This window comes from Lagenorhynchus albirostris, chromosome 8, assembly GCF_949774975.1.
Source record: "Lagenorhynchus albirostris chromosome 8, mLagAlb1.1, whole genome shotgun sequence".
NCBI classification, from domain to species: domain Eukaryota; kingdom Metazoa; phylum Chordata; class Mammalia; order Artiodactyla; family Delphinidae; genus Lagenorhynchus; species Lagenorhynchus albirostris.
This window is the reverse complement of record NC_083102.1, coordinates 63,862,931-63,879,192: the sequence shown is the minus strand read 5'-3', so window position 1 is coordinate 63,879,192 and position 16,262 is coordinate 63,862,931. Positions and strand designations below refer to the sequence as shown.

The following is a 16,262-nucleotide window of genomic DNA, read 5'->3' as shown; positions in this document are numbered from 1 at the left end:
TAAAAGTGCTAGCCCGTAACTTCCCACATTTCCATCCTTAAAAGTATTCAAACATTTATACAATAAAAGGATGTGTTGCTTATATATATGCCTATTCTCTAAAAGCTATTTGTTAGGCTTGATGAATCTTCTGTTATCAAAAACTGTATACACGTTGACAAAGTGAATTCATAAGTTATCTCAAAGCTGTCTTTCGTGGTTCACTACTTTTAAATTTTATTAACTTTTTATTTTCATTTCAGTTTCAAGTTTATAGCTTTCATGACCTTGACACAGAAATAATACCTCTCCTGTCTATGGGAAATTTCTTTGATATTTCTTCACCTATTAAAATAATGTCTGCAGTTAAAAACAAGTTTCCTTCCCTACAAGGGAACTTTTGCCTGTATCAGTTATGTCTTTTCCTATTAGTCAATACTTGGTAGAGTCAGTGGTTTAAATATAATAGTAAACCTTTACTTTCTAAATATCATTCCTTCTACTTACAAAATAAACACGTTAGTATATGATGAGTGCGATTCACAGAGCACCATAATTCTATATTTAATGTGAAACAGTCATTGCCATCAATATAAAAAATACCAACTATTTGCTAATGTTATACAATAAATTTAGAAGAGACACCTTATAGAATAGTATATAATTTAAAAAGTTTGGAGAGCTACAAGTGCCTTAGTTTAAAAATAGATTAAATATAAAAATAGCTTTCAATGCCTCTTAAGCTCTAGCAAGAAATTAAAACAAATGGACCTTTTCGTGAATGAAAAAGTTAGACATGACCTTACTCTATTTGGTGTGAAACTCTGAAAGAGACAAGAAAGATTTTCACTTGGTATGTGTGAAGATAAAAAATAAAACACAGAAAACTGTTCTTCAGATTCCTTTTAAAAAACATTTTTTACATTTGAAAAATCAGAACATTATCACTGATTTTGAACTCTCCTCTCTGTGGCTAAAATTATTGCTTATTTATTTTTTTACTTTATTTATGAATTTTTAAATTTTTTTTGTCTGTGTTGTGTCTTCGTTGTTGCGCGTGGGCTTTCTCTAGTTGCGGTGAATGGGGGCTACTCTTTGTTGCACTGTGCGGGCTTCTCATTGTCATGGCAACTCTTGTTGCAGAGTACGGGCTCTAGGCGTGCAGGCTTCAGTAGCTGTGGCTCACTGGCTTAGTTGCTCTGCCGCCGCACGTGGGATCTTCCCAGGCCAGGGCTTGAACCCGTGTCCCCTGCATTGGCAGGCAGATTCTTAACCACTGCGCCACCAGGGAAGCCCAATGATTGTTTATTTTTAAGAATAAGAAGATGTGTCATTTACTGAGTGCCTCTATTATTCTAAATATTGCCATTAAACCTTTCACAAATGAGCAACCTGAAACTCACTGAAGTGAAGCAACTTGCTGAAAGTCACAAACATTGTAAATGGTTAATATCTGAACTCAGTTTGCTTCTTTTTCAAAGCTCATAAAGCTCTTTCCTCTGCATCACACTGCATACTTTGACTTTCTGTGCATTTTAAATTACTCAATATTCTTACTCAACAATGCCTCAGATTATAACTCCATAAATTTAATGGCAAATTTTTATGGAAACAAGAAATATTATCACAAAGAAATAAACCACTTATAGATACACATCCTAATTTGAGAGATGTCAAAAAATGAGTGTCTTAAAATGTAACATAGCATAACACACTAACTCCTAATCTGTAGTTTCTTATTAACCTTGATAAGATTCTATCAGAAAATCAAGACTAGAATGCTTAAATATATTTGATTTCCGAACTCAATTTCATTAACTGAGTTCATACTTCTAATTTTCTTAGCTTAGATTTAAAGACGACTAAGTTTTAGCAAAAGGGTACTCTTAAACCACAATACATAGGTCAGAAAGACAATTTTTTAAGAGATAAGTAATTCTACAAAATGATGAAATAGTAAAACTAAATGTTAAAATTAGAAGTAACTATCTAACTGTATCTACATCTAGAATACATGAACTCTCACTCTGTTTTTTGAAGCTAGGATTTAAGTCATTCCTATCATTCAGGTGTTACTTTCACAACTCTGGGAATGGGCTCACTTAATTCAACTAAGACCATCTCTGCAATGAACAATGTCTCTCACACTCACATTACATATGAATACTAAAAATAATATGTTTACATAAATAATATATCCTACATTCCTTCTTGGTATATTATATAACCCCAAATTAGTATGTCAAATGTTGGGTTAATAAGGTAAAAATATTCTTATTAACTTTTTAAAAGCTGTAATGAAATATCCTTCAGCTTAGCCATCAGATTTTTAGTAGGTAACTTTTTCTCCAAAATAAAAATAAAAAGATAAACTTTTTAAACCAAAGGATAGTATGAAGTTAGTGAGCTCTAAAAGGTAGTCCTATATATGGCACCCTACGGTACTTTGATTATTTATCTCAGTTATGATTCAGTTTCTCATCATATGGTATTCCACAGCATGGTTTACAGCACGCTATGCAAACACATCAAGCCCACATGCCATCCGAATTAGAAAATGGCTTGGTTTTCCCAGTTTGTAGAAAGTGTAACTTAAAAGATGATGTAGTCTTTCCATTTTTTTCAAAATATTAATACAGAAAACATCTGTATAATTTTAGAGGTTCTAATCATTTTCTTTCTCTATAAATATTCTGAGATATATAAAAATGGACATCATAAACACTAACAAATTTTATCTGGAGGAAAGAAATCCTGTTTTTGAAAAGATTCTTAAGGAATACCTGACCATGACTTATTGCAGTATACCAGTGTGCTTAATGTGTATTGCACAGTCCCCATGAAAATTACCCTAGGTTAAAGAACTAACAGATCAGTGTAGATTCCAATTCTGTTATAAAGAATAACCATAAACAATGTTTTGTTGAAAATTGCGACTTGGCGAAAATATTACCTAGAGACAGGGTTCAGAAACATGTCTAGGACAATCAAGTAAACAACTTTTTTGAGCAGGCAATAATGACAAATAAAAAGTTCAGTTCAGTACATAAACGTTCAATTTATACAAATAACACTTTGTTTTTTTTTTTAAAGCACAGTAGCATCTATAGTTAGTAGAATTGTTAATGGCTATTACTTTTTACTGAATTCACAAAACACTGTTACTAGTCTCAAAGTTCAGCACTCTATTAGAAATTAAGACTTAAAAGACATTTATACAAACAATTTTTCCTGCCAGGAAAAGTGCTAGAGTAACCAGCAACAGCCAGACTTGGCCTAGGATAAGGTACAAGATCACCTGGAAGTGTTTGGGCTTTACACCTGTGGTGTAAAGCAAAGATGAAATCTAAAGTTTAAATATTTAACTATAGCCATCATCAAGGACAACCACACCATAGTTTTAATTCTCAGACTTTTCGTAAGTCTACAAACTACCAAAGATTTTCCTATGGGATTCTAATTTAGGATACTGTATAAACAACTTTCCTCCAGACTTTACATAACTGTATCAGTAAAAAGGCAAATCAAAAAACTCAGTAAAGCTTGATAAAACATATTGTTATAACCTCTAATGTCACACAAGTCCTAGAAGAATACTGAATTAAGACAGTTAAGTGGTATAAGTTATACCTGGAAATGACTTATCTGTCAACTATGCTAAATTTAGAAACTTAAAATCTAACCTAATGCCAGATAAAATCCCAGAGGTCAAATGAATAAAGTATTAAAAAGTCCTTTTTTATGGGTCAGTTATATGATTCAAATTTAAAAGAACTTTAAAGGATAATTCATTTTAATTTTATATTTTTTATAAATCTTCATAATACATAAAACTCAGACATTTAATTTCCAGTATCACCAGGTTCAATTAAATGTGCTTGTTTAATATTGTGGCAAGATACTCCTTGGAGAGATTGTTCTGTTCAGTTTTTAAAGAGGCAAAATTCTCAATGACTATTTTGCTTGATAGTAAGTATTTATATATGTCATTGGACACAAGCATTTCAGTTACAGAATTCTAGTTGCTCAATGCAAAAAAAATTGGAAAAATAGAACAAAAATTAAAAAAAAATCAGACTTCCCTACTCAGGGATTTCTAATACAAATGATTACCAAAAAGTACCACACTTGCCTGAGCTGGTATGTCATACATTTGTAGTGCCAGAAAATCTTCCATAAGAATTTAAATGAGATCTTCATGCATATGAAGTCAACTTATTACCACTCAAAAAGAGTACTATACTAGAAAGATCAAATAAGAGTGAACCAAATGGAGGTCTTCAAGCTAAGATAGCTCATCTTGTAGTATTCAGACAATGACCTGTCATGTACACCTTTTGGCTTTTCACAAAACAGAACGTGAACAGGGACGAAAAGCTAGAATCATAACTGGCACAGTCACTGTAAAGTATATGATGTGTATTTAAATTCTCAGTGGCACCTGTGAATATATATCACTTGGATGATGTCCTTTTAAAAGAAATATTTATAGTAATACCTGTTCATTTAACCACGCCAAAAGAAGTTATCTTCATTTGGGGTGTTTCAGTACACAGAAGGTGTTGAGCTCTATATCAAGTATACCCTAGAAAAAAGAGAATAGTGAACTGTGCCCTATATTAATACAGAAAAAGAGGGAGAGGGCTCAGATCAATAAAATTAGAAATAAGAAGTTACAACGGACAACAGAGAAAGATACAGGATCACAAAAGACTACTACAAGCAACTATATGCTAATAAAATGGACAAATTCTTAGAAAGGTACAATCTCCCAAGACTGAACCAGGAAGAAATAGAAAATATGAACAGACCAATCACAAGTACTGAAATTGAAACTGGGATTAAAACCTCCCAACAAACAAAAGTCCAGGACCAGATGGCTTTACAGGCAAATTCTATCAAACATTTAGAGAAGAGTTAATGCCTTTGCTTCTCAAACTACCAAAAAGTCTCAGAGGAAGGAACACTCCCAAACTAATTCTATGAGGCCACCACCACCGTGATACCAAACCAGAAAAAGATACCACACACACACACAAAGAAAATTACAGGCCAATATCACTGATGAACGTAGATGCAAAAATCCTCAACAAAATACCAGCAAACCAAATCCAACAATACATTAAAAGGATCATACACCATAATCAAGTGGGATTTATCCCAGGGATGCAAGGATTTGTCAATGTCTGTAAATCAATCAGTGTGATATACCACATCAACAAATTTAAGAATAAAAACCACATGACCATCTCAATAAATGCAGAAAAATCTGACAAAATTCAACACTGATTTAGGATAAAAACTCTCCAGGAAGTGGGCATAGAGGAAACATACCTCAACGTAATAAAGGCCATATATGACAAACTACAGCTAACATCATACTCAACCGTGAAAAGCTGAAAGCATTTTCTCTAAGATCAGGAACAAGACAAGGATTTCCACTCTTGCCACTTTTATTCAACATAGTTTTGGAAGTCCTAGCTATGGCAATCAGAGAAGAAAAAGAAATAAAGGGAATCCAAATTGGAAAAGAAGAAGTAAAACTGTCACTGTTTGCAGATGACATGACACTATACATAGAAAATCATAAAGATGCTACCAGAAAACTACTAGAGCTCATCAATGAATTTGGTACAGTTGCAGGATACAAAATTAACACACAGAAATCTGTTGCATTTCTATACACTAACAACAAAAGATCAGAAAGAAATTAAAGAAACAATGCCATTTATAGTCACATCAAAAAGAATAAAATACCTAGGAAGAAACCTACAAAAGGAAGCAAAAGTTCTGTACTCTGAAAACTATAAGACACTGATGAAAGAAATCAAAGATGACACAAACAGATGGAAAGATATACTGTGTTCTTGGATTGGAAGAATCATTACTGCCAAAATGGCTATACTACCCAAGGCAATCTACAGATTCCGTGCAATCCCTATCAAATTACCAATGGCATTTTTCACAGAACTAGAACAAAAAATTTTTTACAATTTGTATGGAAACACAAAAGACCCCAAAGAGACAAGGCAATCTTCAGAAAGAAAAATGGAGCTAGTGGAATCTGGCTACCTGACTGCAGACTATACTACAAAGCTACAGTCATCAAAACAGTATGGTACTGGCACAAAAGCAGAAATATAGATCAATGGAACAGCATAGAAAGCCCAGAAGTAAACCCATGCACCTATGGTCAGTTAATCTAAGACAAAGGAGGCAAGACTATACAATGGAGAAAAAACAGCCTTTTCAGTAAGTGGTGCTGGGAAAACTGAAGAGATACATGTAAACAAATGAAATTATAATATTCTTTAATACCATACACAAAAATAAACTCCAAATGCATTAAAGACCTAAATGTAAGACCAGATGCTACAAAACTCTTAGAGGATAATGTAGGCAGACACTCTTTGACATAAATCGCAGCAATATCTTTTTTGATCTGTCTCTCCTAGAGTAAGGGAAATAAAAATGAAAATAAACAAATAGAACCTAATCAAACTCAAATCTTTTGCACATCAAAGGAAACCATAAACAAAATAACAAAACCCACAGAATGGGAGAAAATATTTGCAAACAATGAGACTGACAAGGGATTAATCTCCAAAATTTACAAATAGTTCATGCAGTTGAATATCAAAAAAACAACAACCCAATCGAAATAACAGGCAGAATATGTAAATAGACAGTTCTCCAAGAAAACATACACATGGCCACTAGGCACATGAAAAGATGCTCAACATCACTAATTATTAGAGAAATGCACATCAAAAGTACAATGAGGTACCACCACACACCAGTCAGTATGGCCATCATTAAAAAGTCTACAAATAACAGGGACTTCCCTGGTGGCAAAGTGGTTAAGAATCACCTGTCAATGCAGGGGACATGGGTTCAAGCCTTGGTCTGGGAAGATCTCACATGCCACGGAGCAACTAAGCCCATGTGCCACAACTACTGAGGCTGCACTCTAGAGCCCATGAGCCACAACTACTTAAGCCCGCACGCCTACAGCCCATGCTCCGCAACAAGAGAAGCCACTGCAATGAGAAGCCTGCTCACTGCAACGAAGAGTAGCCCCCACCTGCCACAGCTAGAGAAAGCCCACATACAGAAACGAAGACCCAATGCAGCCAAAAACAAATAAATACATACATTTATTTAAAAAAAGTCTACAAATAACGAATGCTGGAGTAGGTGTGGAGAAAAGGGAACCCTCCTACACTGTTGGTGGGAATGTAAATTGGTACAACCTCTATGGAAAACAGTACAGAGGTTCCTCAGAAAGCTAAAAATAGAATTACCATATGATCCAGAAATCTCACTCCTGGGCATATATCCAGACAAAACTATAATTCAAAAAGATATACGCACCCCAATGTTCATTGCTGCACTATTTATGATAGCCAAGAAATGGAAGCAACCTAAATGTCCATTGACAGAGGAATGGATAAAGAAGATGTGGTGCATATACACAATGGAATATTACTAAGCCATTAAAAAGAATGAAATAATGCCATTTGCAGCAACATGGATGGACCTGGAGATTATCGTATTAAGTGAAGTAAGTCAGACAGAGAAAGACAAATATCATATGATATCACTTATATGCAAAATCTAAAAAAAAATGATACAAACTTATTTACAAAATAGAAACAGACTCAGAGAATGGACTATGGTTACCGGGGGGAAGGACTGGGGGAAGGTATAGTTAGGGACTTTGGGATTGACATGTACACACTGCTGTATTTAAAATAGGCAACCAACAAGGACCTACTGTATAGCACAGGGAACTCTGCTCAATACTCTAATAACCTAAATGGGCAAAGAATTTTTAAAAGAATAAATACATGTATATGAATAACTAAATTACTTTACCCTACACCTGAAACTAACACAACATTGTTTATCAACTCTACTCCAAAATAAAATAAAAATTTAAAACAAAATAATATTAAGTCTATATCTTATATTTAAGTATACAACATAATTTTAAAGTATCAGTTTGTTGAAATTTGCCTTGGGTTATACGCCTTGTGCATATTTGTTTTAAAATTGCAAAAACATTCATTTTTAGCTTAAAAACTTTTTAATAACTGAACAATTTTTAAAATACATAAAACAATGGTTCTTATTCCTAACTGCTCATTAAAATAATTTTAGAAGCTTGTAAAAAATAAAAATGTCTGTCTTCAATCCCTCTCTCTCCCCTCCTTCCTGAACAATTCAATCTAAAAGCCTTCAGGTTATGGCAAGCAAAGAAGGTGTCCATGCAGCAGGGGAATGGAGGGTGATAGGAGATTAGTTTTACGTCAGGGGATTAATCTTCTAATATATATCAAGGATAATGGGAGCCAGTTTTCAGTGAGGGAGTTATAAATATGAAAAGGGAAAAAACCAGAATGGTTTCCAATATCTATGAAGACAAAGAAAAGTAAATGTGTATGTCTATGAATGTACATACATACATCTAGTCCTTGGCTATGTCTACTGAGAAGACCTAAGAGAAGCAACATCCCAGTAACAATGAGCACATCTAGTACCATGATCTTAGTTTCTAAATACCATTTTCCACTAAAAGGAAAGCAGAGCTCCTTGGAGAAATCACTGGTTCCAGGAGTAGGGGAAGGGAAAGACCAAGTTGAGCCTAGAACACCTTTAGTAAGGAAGCACTCAAATATTTCTGGGATCCATATGAAAAGAACACAGAAGCCAGCCTGAAGTGGCTCTCATTAGCCAAATTTGAGACAATTCAAACATCAAAATAAATAATGATAATAACCAATATAAACCACTGAAAACAGAAAATGAAAGTCTGATAAGGAATAGGATATTTACACAGTCTCAAGGTTCTTCCCTACAAATTACTTATTAATTAGAAAGGGGAAGAGAATGGAGAAGACTTGCAGAGAACTCCTCAGTCAAGTGATTAAAGTTAACATCACCATTTATGGTTCATATTGAAATCATGTGTCACCTGATAGAATGCATACTGCATCATATCTGTGGTATTTTTATCAGAGATGCATAAAATAAATCTAACCACAAGAGAAGATCATAAAAATGCAAAGTAAAAGACATTCTACAAAATAAGTGCCCTGTAATCTTCAAAAGTGGCAATGAAATGACAGTCAAGGAAAGACTAAGGGACTTTCCAGATTAAAGACTGAAGAAACATAAAAATTAAATGCAATGAATGATTCTGTATTGGATCATTTTGCTATTAAGGACGTTACTGGGACAAATAGCAAACCTTGAATGAGGTCTGAGGAGTAGACGGTAATAGTGTATCAATGTTAATTTCCTGATTTTGTCAGTTACATTCTGGATATGTAGGAGGATGAGAAAACACTGACAAATGTAAAGCAGTGGTGTGTCAAAAAGACTTTCAGGAAGATTACTCTAGTAGCAGTGTGGGACTATGATCTCCAAACACTGTTGTTTATGTACCCCAATACTAAAACATTTTAAATACATATCTTAATAAGTATATATGTGTGAAGTTATATACCTATTCTACAGCAGTAACCTGTTACATTAGAAAACACACTCAGACACAGAAATTAAAATGGGATGCTATATAGAATTAATTTAATTAGTCATTTGTCTATCTCCTGAGGTACAAACACTTCATTTTGAAGGAACCTAGTGAAGAGTCTGGTAGACTTATTTAGATAGCCTCTAAAATAGGAGGAACTGGTAGAATGAGGAAAAGGTGAGGCACTGAATCAAGGCAGTTAACAGTGGAGAAAAGGAGCAAAGAGTAAACCGGAGAAATATTTAAGCAAGAACACTTTTACAGGACTCAGCAAGTGATTTTCTATTTGGGACAGGATGAAGAAGACTTGAAGATGATTCCAGGTATTTGGCTTAGGAGAATGGATGAAAGTAAAGATGAAAGAAAAAATAAAAGATGGGTGAGGTGGAGGAGAAAGAATAAAATACATTGCTTTTCCAGGCATATAGCATTCATTTGTAACAGTATTTTCACAACACAGTAAAGAGCAAGAGAAAAAAACCTAATGCATGGTGATCAGTAGCAATGAACTAGCCCCACTGAATAAAAACATAGCACACTGTCTTGGATAGCTGCTGCCTTAGTCAAGTATCTTTGAAGCATAGCCTATGGGAGAAAGTATATTTTGTGCATGTGTTTGTATGTGTGTAGATTTGTGTCTCTGTGTGTGTTACATGTAATGTATATATCTGAATCCATGTAGCTGGTCATTTTTCATGAAACCTAAAGTGACTACCTAGGTTTATGAAGGATTGATAATGCAGAGAAAGTCTTATCATGCCATACTTTGCAGGTCTGGGTAGAATAAAAGTCATTCTATATACAAATATTGAATCATTATGTTGTATACCTGAAACATAATAAGTCAATTATATCTCAATTAAAATATCATTCTACTGTTAGCTAAATTGTTATGAAATATCATTAATTTATTATCATTAATTGTATATTATTAATTTAATATAGTATATTTTATCTTTCATGAGCTAAAGCTTAATATGGATTGAGATATGATGAATCTTGTTAGACTTTTGTGGAATGTCTATACTTTCTATAATTAAAAGCAATAGGCAGGATTAGCGACAGAAGATTTTTGCTCTCATAAAGGTCACAGCAAAAAAATCCATTACTTGAAAGACAAAGTCATATATCAATACATTATGCTGCTCAGAGTATACATGGCAATATTTTAGAGTTTCCCCTGGTATGCAAAATTTGGAGACAATGTCAACAGTTAAATAATATTTAAAGTGCAATGCATTTTCAAGTACATTTTCAACTACACACCCATACCATATATAATCTAAAATTCTAAGCAAAATAAATAATTTATTACTTGGGAGTCAAACTTTTATAATAAAAGTTAAGACTTCTTGGACTTAATCCTGACTACCATAAAGAAAGAAGGTTGGATATATATTTTATGGCTATAACAATTTTATATTCACTTTTCCCCACCTAAGTTTATTGGCAACTGATTCCTTTCTCCTGGAAATAACTACTTCTACCTTAGCTTTTCATACTATTAAAATAAATGAACATGGCATATATACTTAGTATTACCTAAAAAATACCATTCCACCAAAGCAAATAGAGCAGAATGAAGGACAAGCAAAATATATTAACTTTTATTGTGGATTTCTTTTAGGCCCCCAAATGATACTAATTTTCTTGACTCAGGTATGAATAATATACTGCTTTCTGAATTTAAAAGCTTCTGCAGCAATTTACTGAATTATAAAGCATGACATTATCTATCAATGTTTTCTTCTTGGGACCCAATACTAGCAAACACCTTACAAGAGAAAATGTAAACAGAAATTTACTTGTCAGGAATAAAGTTTTCAAAGTGAGCAAAACAGAGTTGATGTAACACAAGTATTCAAGGGAATGAATTAATTTTCCTTAACTTTCAGCTTAACTATTATATTAAGCTTAATTTTTCATTAGAAAAAGAAGTATGTAATATTCATCTTGATATAATAAAAATACAAATCCATTTCACTCCTGTAATCCTTACAATAAACTGCTGTGACATTTGTCAGTTAGATACCATATTTGGATATTTTAAAAGTCTTGGCTGTTTATATCTGGGATTCATTCAATCACAAGTCAGAGTACAATGCAACTTTTCTAACAATGTGCCTTCCTAATGGATTTCCATTCTGAGTCCAAAGATCTTATTCTCTGGTAGACAGGGAAAAGCAAAATACAAGAACATCTCAATGGCTACTGGCATGCACCTACTGCACTTACAAAATATTCATTTTGTATATTCCCAACATATGTGAAATGTCCTCTTGCATTTTCAATGTTCATTAACAAAATTACTATATAACTTAACAAAGGCACTCTGCAGTTAATACAATGCTCCATATTTACAGTATTGTATAGTTTAAAACCTTGAGCAAAAATGCTTGATTATTAAATAAAATGCATAAGATTCTATATTAATAATCATTATACAGATTTGTAAAATTTTTAATAAATTTGGTTATTTAAAAAACCCTTTAGGGCTTCTCTGGTGGCGCAGTGGTTGAGAGTCTGCCTGCCGATGCAGGGGACACGGGTTCGTGCCCCGGTCTGGGAGGATCCCACATGCCGCGGAGCGGCTGGGCCCGTGAGCCATGGCCGCTGAGCCTGCGCGTCCGGAGCCTGTGCTCCGCAATGGGAGGGGCCGCAGCGGTGAGAGGCCCGCGTACCGCAAAAAAAAAAAAAAAAACAAAAAACCCTTTAAATAGCTTTTTTTTTCCTATAGCCAAATGCTTTTCTGCAGTTTTTAATAAATAAACTTTACAGATGGCTTCTGTGGTAAGCTGGAATAAATCGTTTTAACTGATAAAAAGAGTATTTTTGATTCCATGATCAGACAGGAATTCAGTATCAATTTTAATTCACTCTAGGAAAAACAAATGCATTTAAGTGGCATTTAGGAGAGATGGCTTGAGGTCCACATTACAACAGACAGTTAACTTCTGTTGTCTATTTAAAGAAGAATAATTTGATTAACCCACAGGTGACCATATTGTCTTAGTTCGAATATATTTAATATTTCTGTCAAATAAGTCAAAGCATCAGGGGTCCAGCTATTTACTCACACACTTTAAAAAAGCATATAATAATCTTAAAATGTCAATCGTCACAATATAAGGTTATAAGATTGATATTCAAAAGATTTCAATAGTTTATTATTGGAGATAAACTACGAAACAACCTTATTAGATATTTCATCCTTTCTACTTATCTAAAATAATTACCAGAAAAAAATTTTATGATATAAAAACTAGTTTTCTCAAAGAGCAAACCTTATAGAACATTCACAATATACCTACTATATCTTAAGATGAGTCATCTGTAAAATTAAATTGGATTTTATTGGTTATTCCCTAGGGGTGGTAAATTAGCAGAGGGTGACTGGCTACTAGAGAACTATTTAACATGCTACAGTAATATAGAGAATACACGAAACAGCTAAAATATTTCATAGAGAAAATTTATATAAGTCAGTAGAGCTCTTTACTCCTTAATTTAAGGGCAATAAAATCATCAAGGCAATATATTCTTAAAGTGCATAGAGTAAATTGTTGGTCCTTCATATTCCAATTCTCCTTAAAGTTAGGAAGCCATTGGTGAGATACAGAAAAGCTATCAAAATAAAGGGAAACAACACTTTTTCTTATAAGTTTCTCCCCTTACCTTAGAAGATGAAGAATCACACTCCTGACATATCCATCCATAGCCTGTTTGTTTAGGAGACTTTTTCAAAGGAGGATCCAAACAACCAAAATGGTAGCACAGTCTACATTCATCACACCTGCAGGGTAAACAGATTTATACTATATTTAAATAATATTAAAAAACACTTTTTTTCAGAGAAAAACAGCAAACTACTGTATATTTCAACTGTAACACTGTTAATTCTATCCTTAGCTGACAAGATTATTAAATTAATGTTTATGAAAAAGACAATCTAAACCTGAAATAAATGCTTTAGGAAAAACAAAATACCAAAACAATAAAATAAACAAAACAAATATCATTCAGAACATTTTGATAGTAGAAATGTTAACAGCATAGGAATAAATTTATGTGTATAACCCTATGTGTTCAAAACTAACAAACATTAACATTTTCAATTTTGAACTTCAATAATAATCACTTGCCCATTAGGTGGTTTTAAAACTAATATAAGATACATATAATTCAAGATTATGAATTCAATCTAACATATTGTGATTATTTAAAAAAACTTTTAAATCTAATGAATTCTACTAGGCTACACTAAGCTTAATTCTATACAATTGATATACCTCATCACTCTCTTTCTCTAAGTTAAGGTAGATTGTAAATAAAATTTTTAATGTGTATAGCATGCTAACATAATCTACAGCAAATAAAAACCATTCTAAGAAGTTTATTTTCTAAAATATAAATTTTCTCAAAAATTTACCTGTCACTTTCAGTGCAATTGGTTTTTCAAAGTACCTCTTAGTACATTTTAAAGCTTATTAACAAATGTTTTGACAGTGTCTTTGCCACCTATGATGTACAAAATCTAAGAAAACTATCATACCTATTCTTCGTTTCAGACAATCTCATCCTGCTGACAATGAAGAAAGATCTGTATTATTTCAGTGTTTTTTAAAAAGAATTTTGCATCAGTTGGAATAACAAGACCAAAATTTAACAACAAATAACAAAGATGTATACATTTTATAGAAAGGGTTATATTCCTCTTATTCTTTGTGCTATTTTTTTGTAAGTTAAAAAAAAATAATACTTTCTCCAAACCAATCTGTCACATTCTCTTTATATATACTCTTACTGATTTAAACCTAAAAAGTTGAGGAATCCATAACTAAGAAAGCAAGGAGGATATTTTATAGGACATATATTACTTAAAGTACAAAATTACTCTTAAATAACTTTTATTAGAAAAAAAGGAGAAGGAGTTATTGTGATAAACAACATGCAAAGAAAAGCAATTTATTTTCACAATAAAGGGAACTATAAATCTACATTTATAGTAAAAATTTCATGTCATTCTATAAAACCCAATCTCCCAAAGACCCATTTCAGAAATCAGAAGTTTCAGAAAGTTTAGCAACTTAGCTAAGTTATTCAGGTATACAGAAGTTTAAAACACAATTATATATCTTAAGTTTAGGCACTCCTTCCTCTACAACTTCCTTCTCATAAACCAAATAAACTTATGTACTTTTCCAAAAGGGAAATGGACTTGAATAAAAATGTTTACTATAATAATTCTAGCTATACAAAAAAATCAAATCAAATAGTAATAACAAACAGTACTTTATTTACTGTGCCAATATTATAAATAAACCATCCAAAAATATATTTAAAAGCACTTAAACTGTTTAAATACCTGTTGTTCTAGTATTAAGAAAAATAATAGATAATATATAGCTAACATAAAACATTACATAAAACTAAATGGCAAGCCCACAAAATTTTGTTCTTCTCAATTCAACTTATTTACCCTTCAATAGTTAAAATTCCAATTACATTAAACACATAGTTAGAGGACCCTTCAGCGTATAAGCATTTATGAGTTATGAGAAGGTTGAGATTTCTAGTTAGCTGAGGGCGTAGTCCTTCAAGCATGGAAAATAGTATTTCAGTCATCTTTAATGGGAAATTTAAAGAGAATCACATTCTTTGCTTCATCAAGAAAATCCATTAAATATAATTTACTCTATCTTTATCATTCCAGGGTCACAAGTATGAGTAATAGATGCTGCTACATGTCTAACAATGTGACAGCCTTTTGTGTTTGGACATGAATATCATCAGTCTGCTGTTCTGTTTGAATTCTTGTATTCAACTTTTATAGGTCCTCCTCACTTGCTTAAAAAATATCAGTCACTACTTTCTGATATTGTCAGTGTCATCTGTCTAAGCAGCATTTCTCCGACAATAATTCACTGTGGATTCAGAAACCAGATCACTGGACATAAGACTATGCAAATTGACAGTTTATAAAAACATGAAAATGAGGACTACTAAGTACATGGACTCAATTTGGGTTAACTATAGTCTTTTTTGCTTAACTTAGGGTTTTTAAGCAAGTTCAGATTGCCAATAACCTGGGCTTTTGATAAGTGAAGAGTTATAGTATTAATGCTTTCCTAGTTCATATCAAATTACAACCTAATTACTACATATTTACTTTATAAGTCTGTGCCATAATAACTTGCAAATTATGGTTTCTAGTGTACAACTAGAGTCAAACACTATGATGAATATAAAGGTGAATAATAATTCATTACCTTTTACCTTCATGTACTAAGATGGTTCTTGCTGGTGTGTGTGTGTGTGTGTGTGTGTGTGTATTATGTATATGTACATATATATATTTCAAGCTAATAAATTAAGAACAAGTTTGCTACACTGATATAGTTCAAATTTGTAGCTGATTTCAATTAACTGTAAACTCAAGTTATCTTTCAGCTCAATAATAAATGCAAAAGGGAAAAGAAAGACTTTATATGCTAGATTTGTTAGAAGATAATGTTGAAGTATATGCCATTTGGAAGCGACCTAATCCTTACTGATTCCTTCATTAGTTATACTTTTTAGAATGACTTAGTCTACACATGGAACTCATGTATTAGTGATGGGTTCCAGAGGAAAGGAAGAATCTGCTTGATAGAATCAGGGGTGATATGGAAGTTCTCTCAAGTTATAGCTCACTCAGCAGTAAATAAAAACTGTAATTCCAAGACTAAGCAGCAGAAAGGAATAG

The 16,262-nt window shown here is 32.7% G+C and overlaps 1 protein-coding gene across 9 annotated transcripts in view; it reads right to left on the bottom strand.

The window, feature by feature from the left end:
• The window catches only part of PHF14 (PHD finger protein 14), a 199,945-nt gene that overhangs the window by 57,097 nt on the left and 126,586 nt on the right, over window positions 1–16,262 (bottom strand). For 3 of the 9 annotated variants that reach the window (XM_060157098.1, XM_060157096.1, XM_060157101.1), the window contains 2 exons: window positions 14,070–14,099; window positions 13,193–13,310 (listed from right to left, as the gene is read on the bottom strand). In XM_060157098.1, coding sequence (XP_060013081.1) covers window positions 13,193–13,310; window positions 14,070–14,099 — 148 coding nt within the window. Of the gene's footprint in view, window positions 1–13,192; window positions 13,311–14,069; window positions 14,100–16,262 lie in introns of those variants that run through there. The other 6 variants (XM_060157100.1, XM_060157099.1, XR_009542004.1 and 3 more) reach the window with 4 other exon arrangements.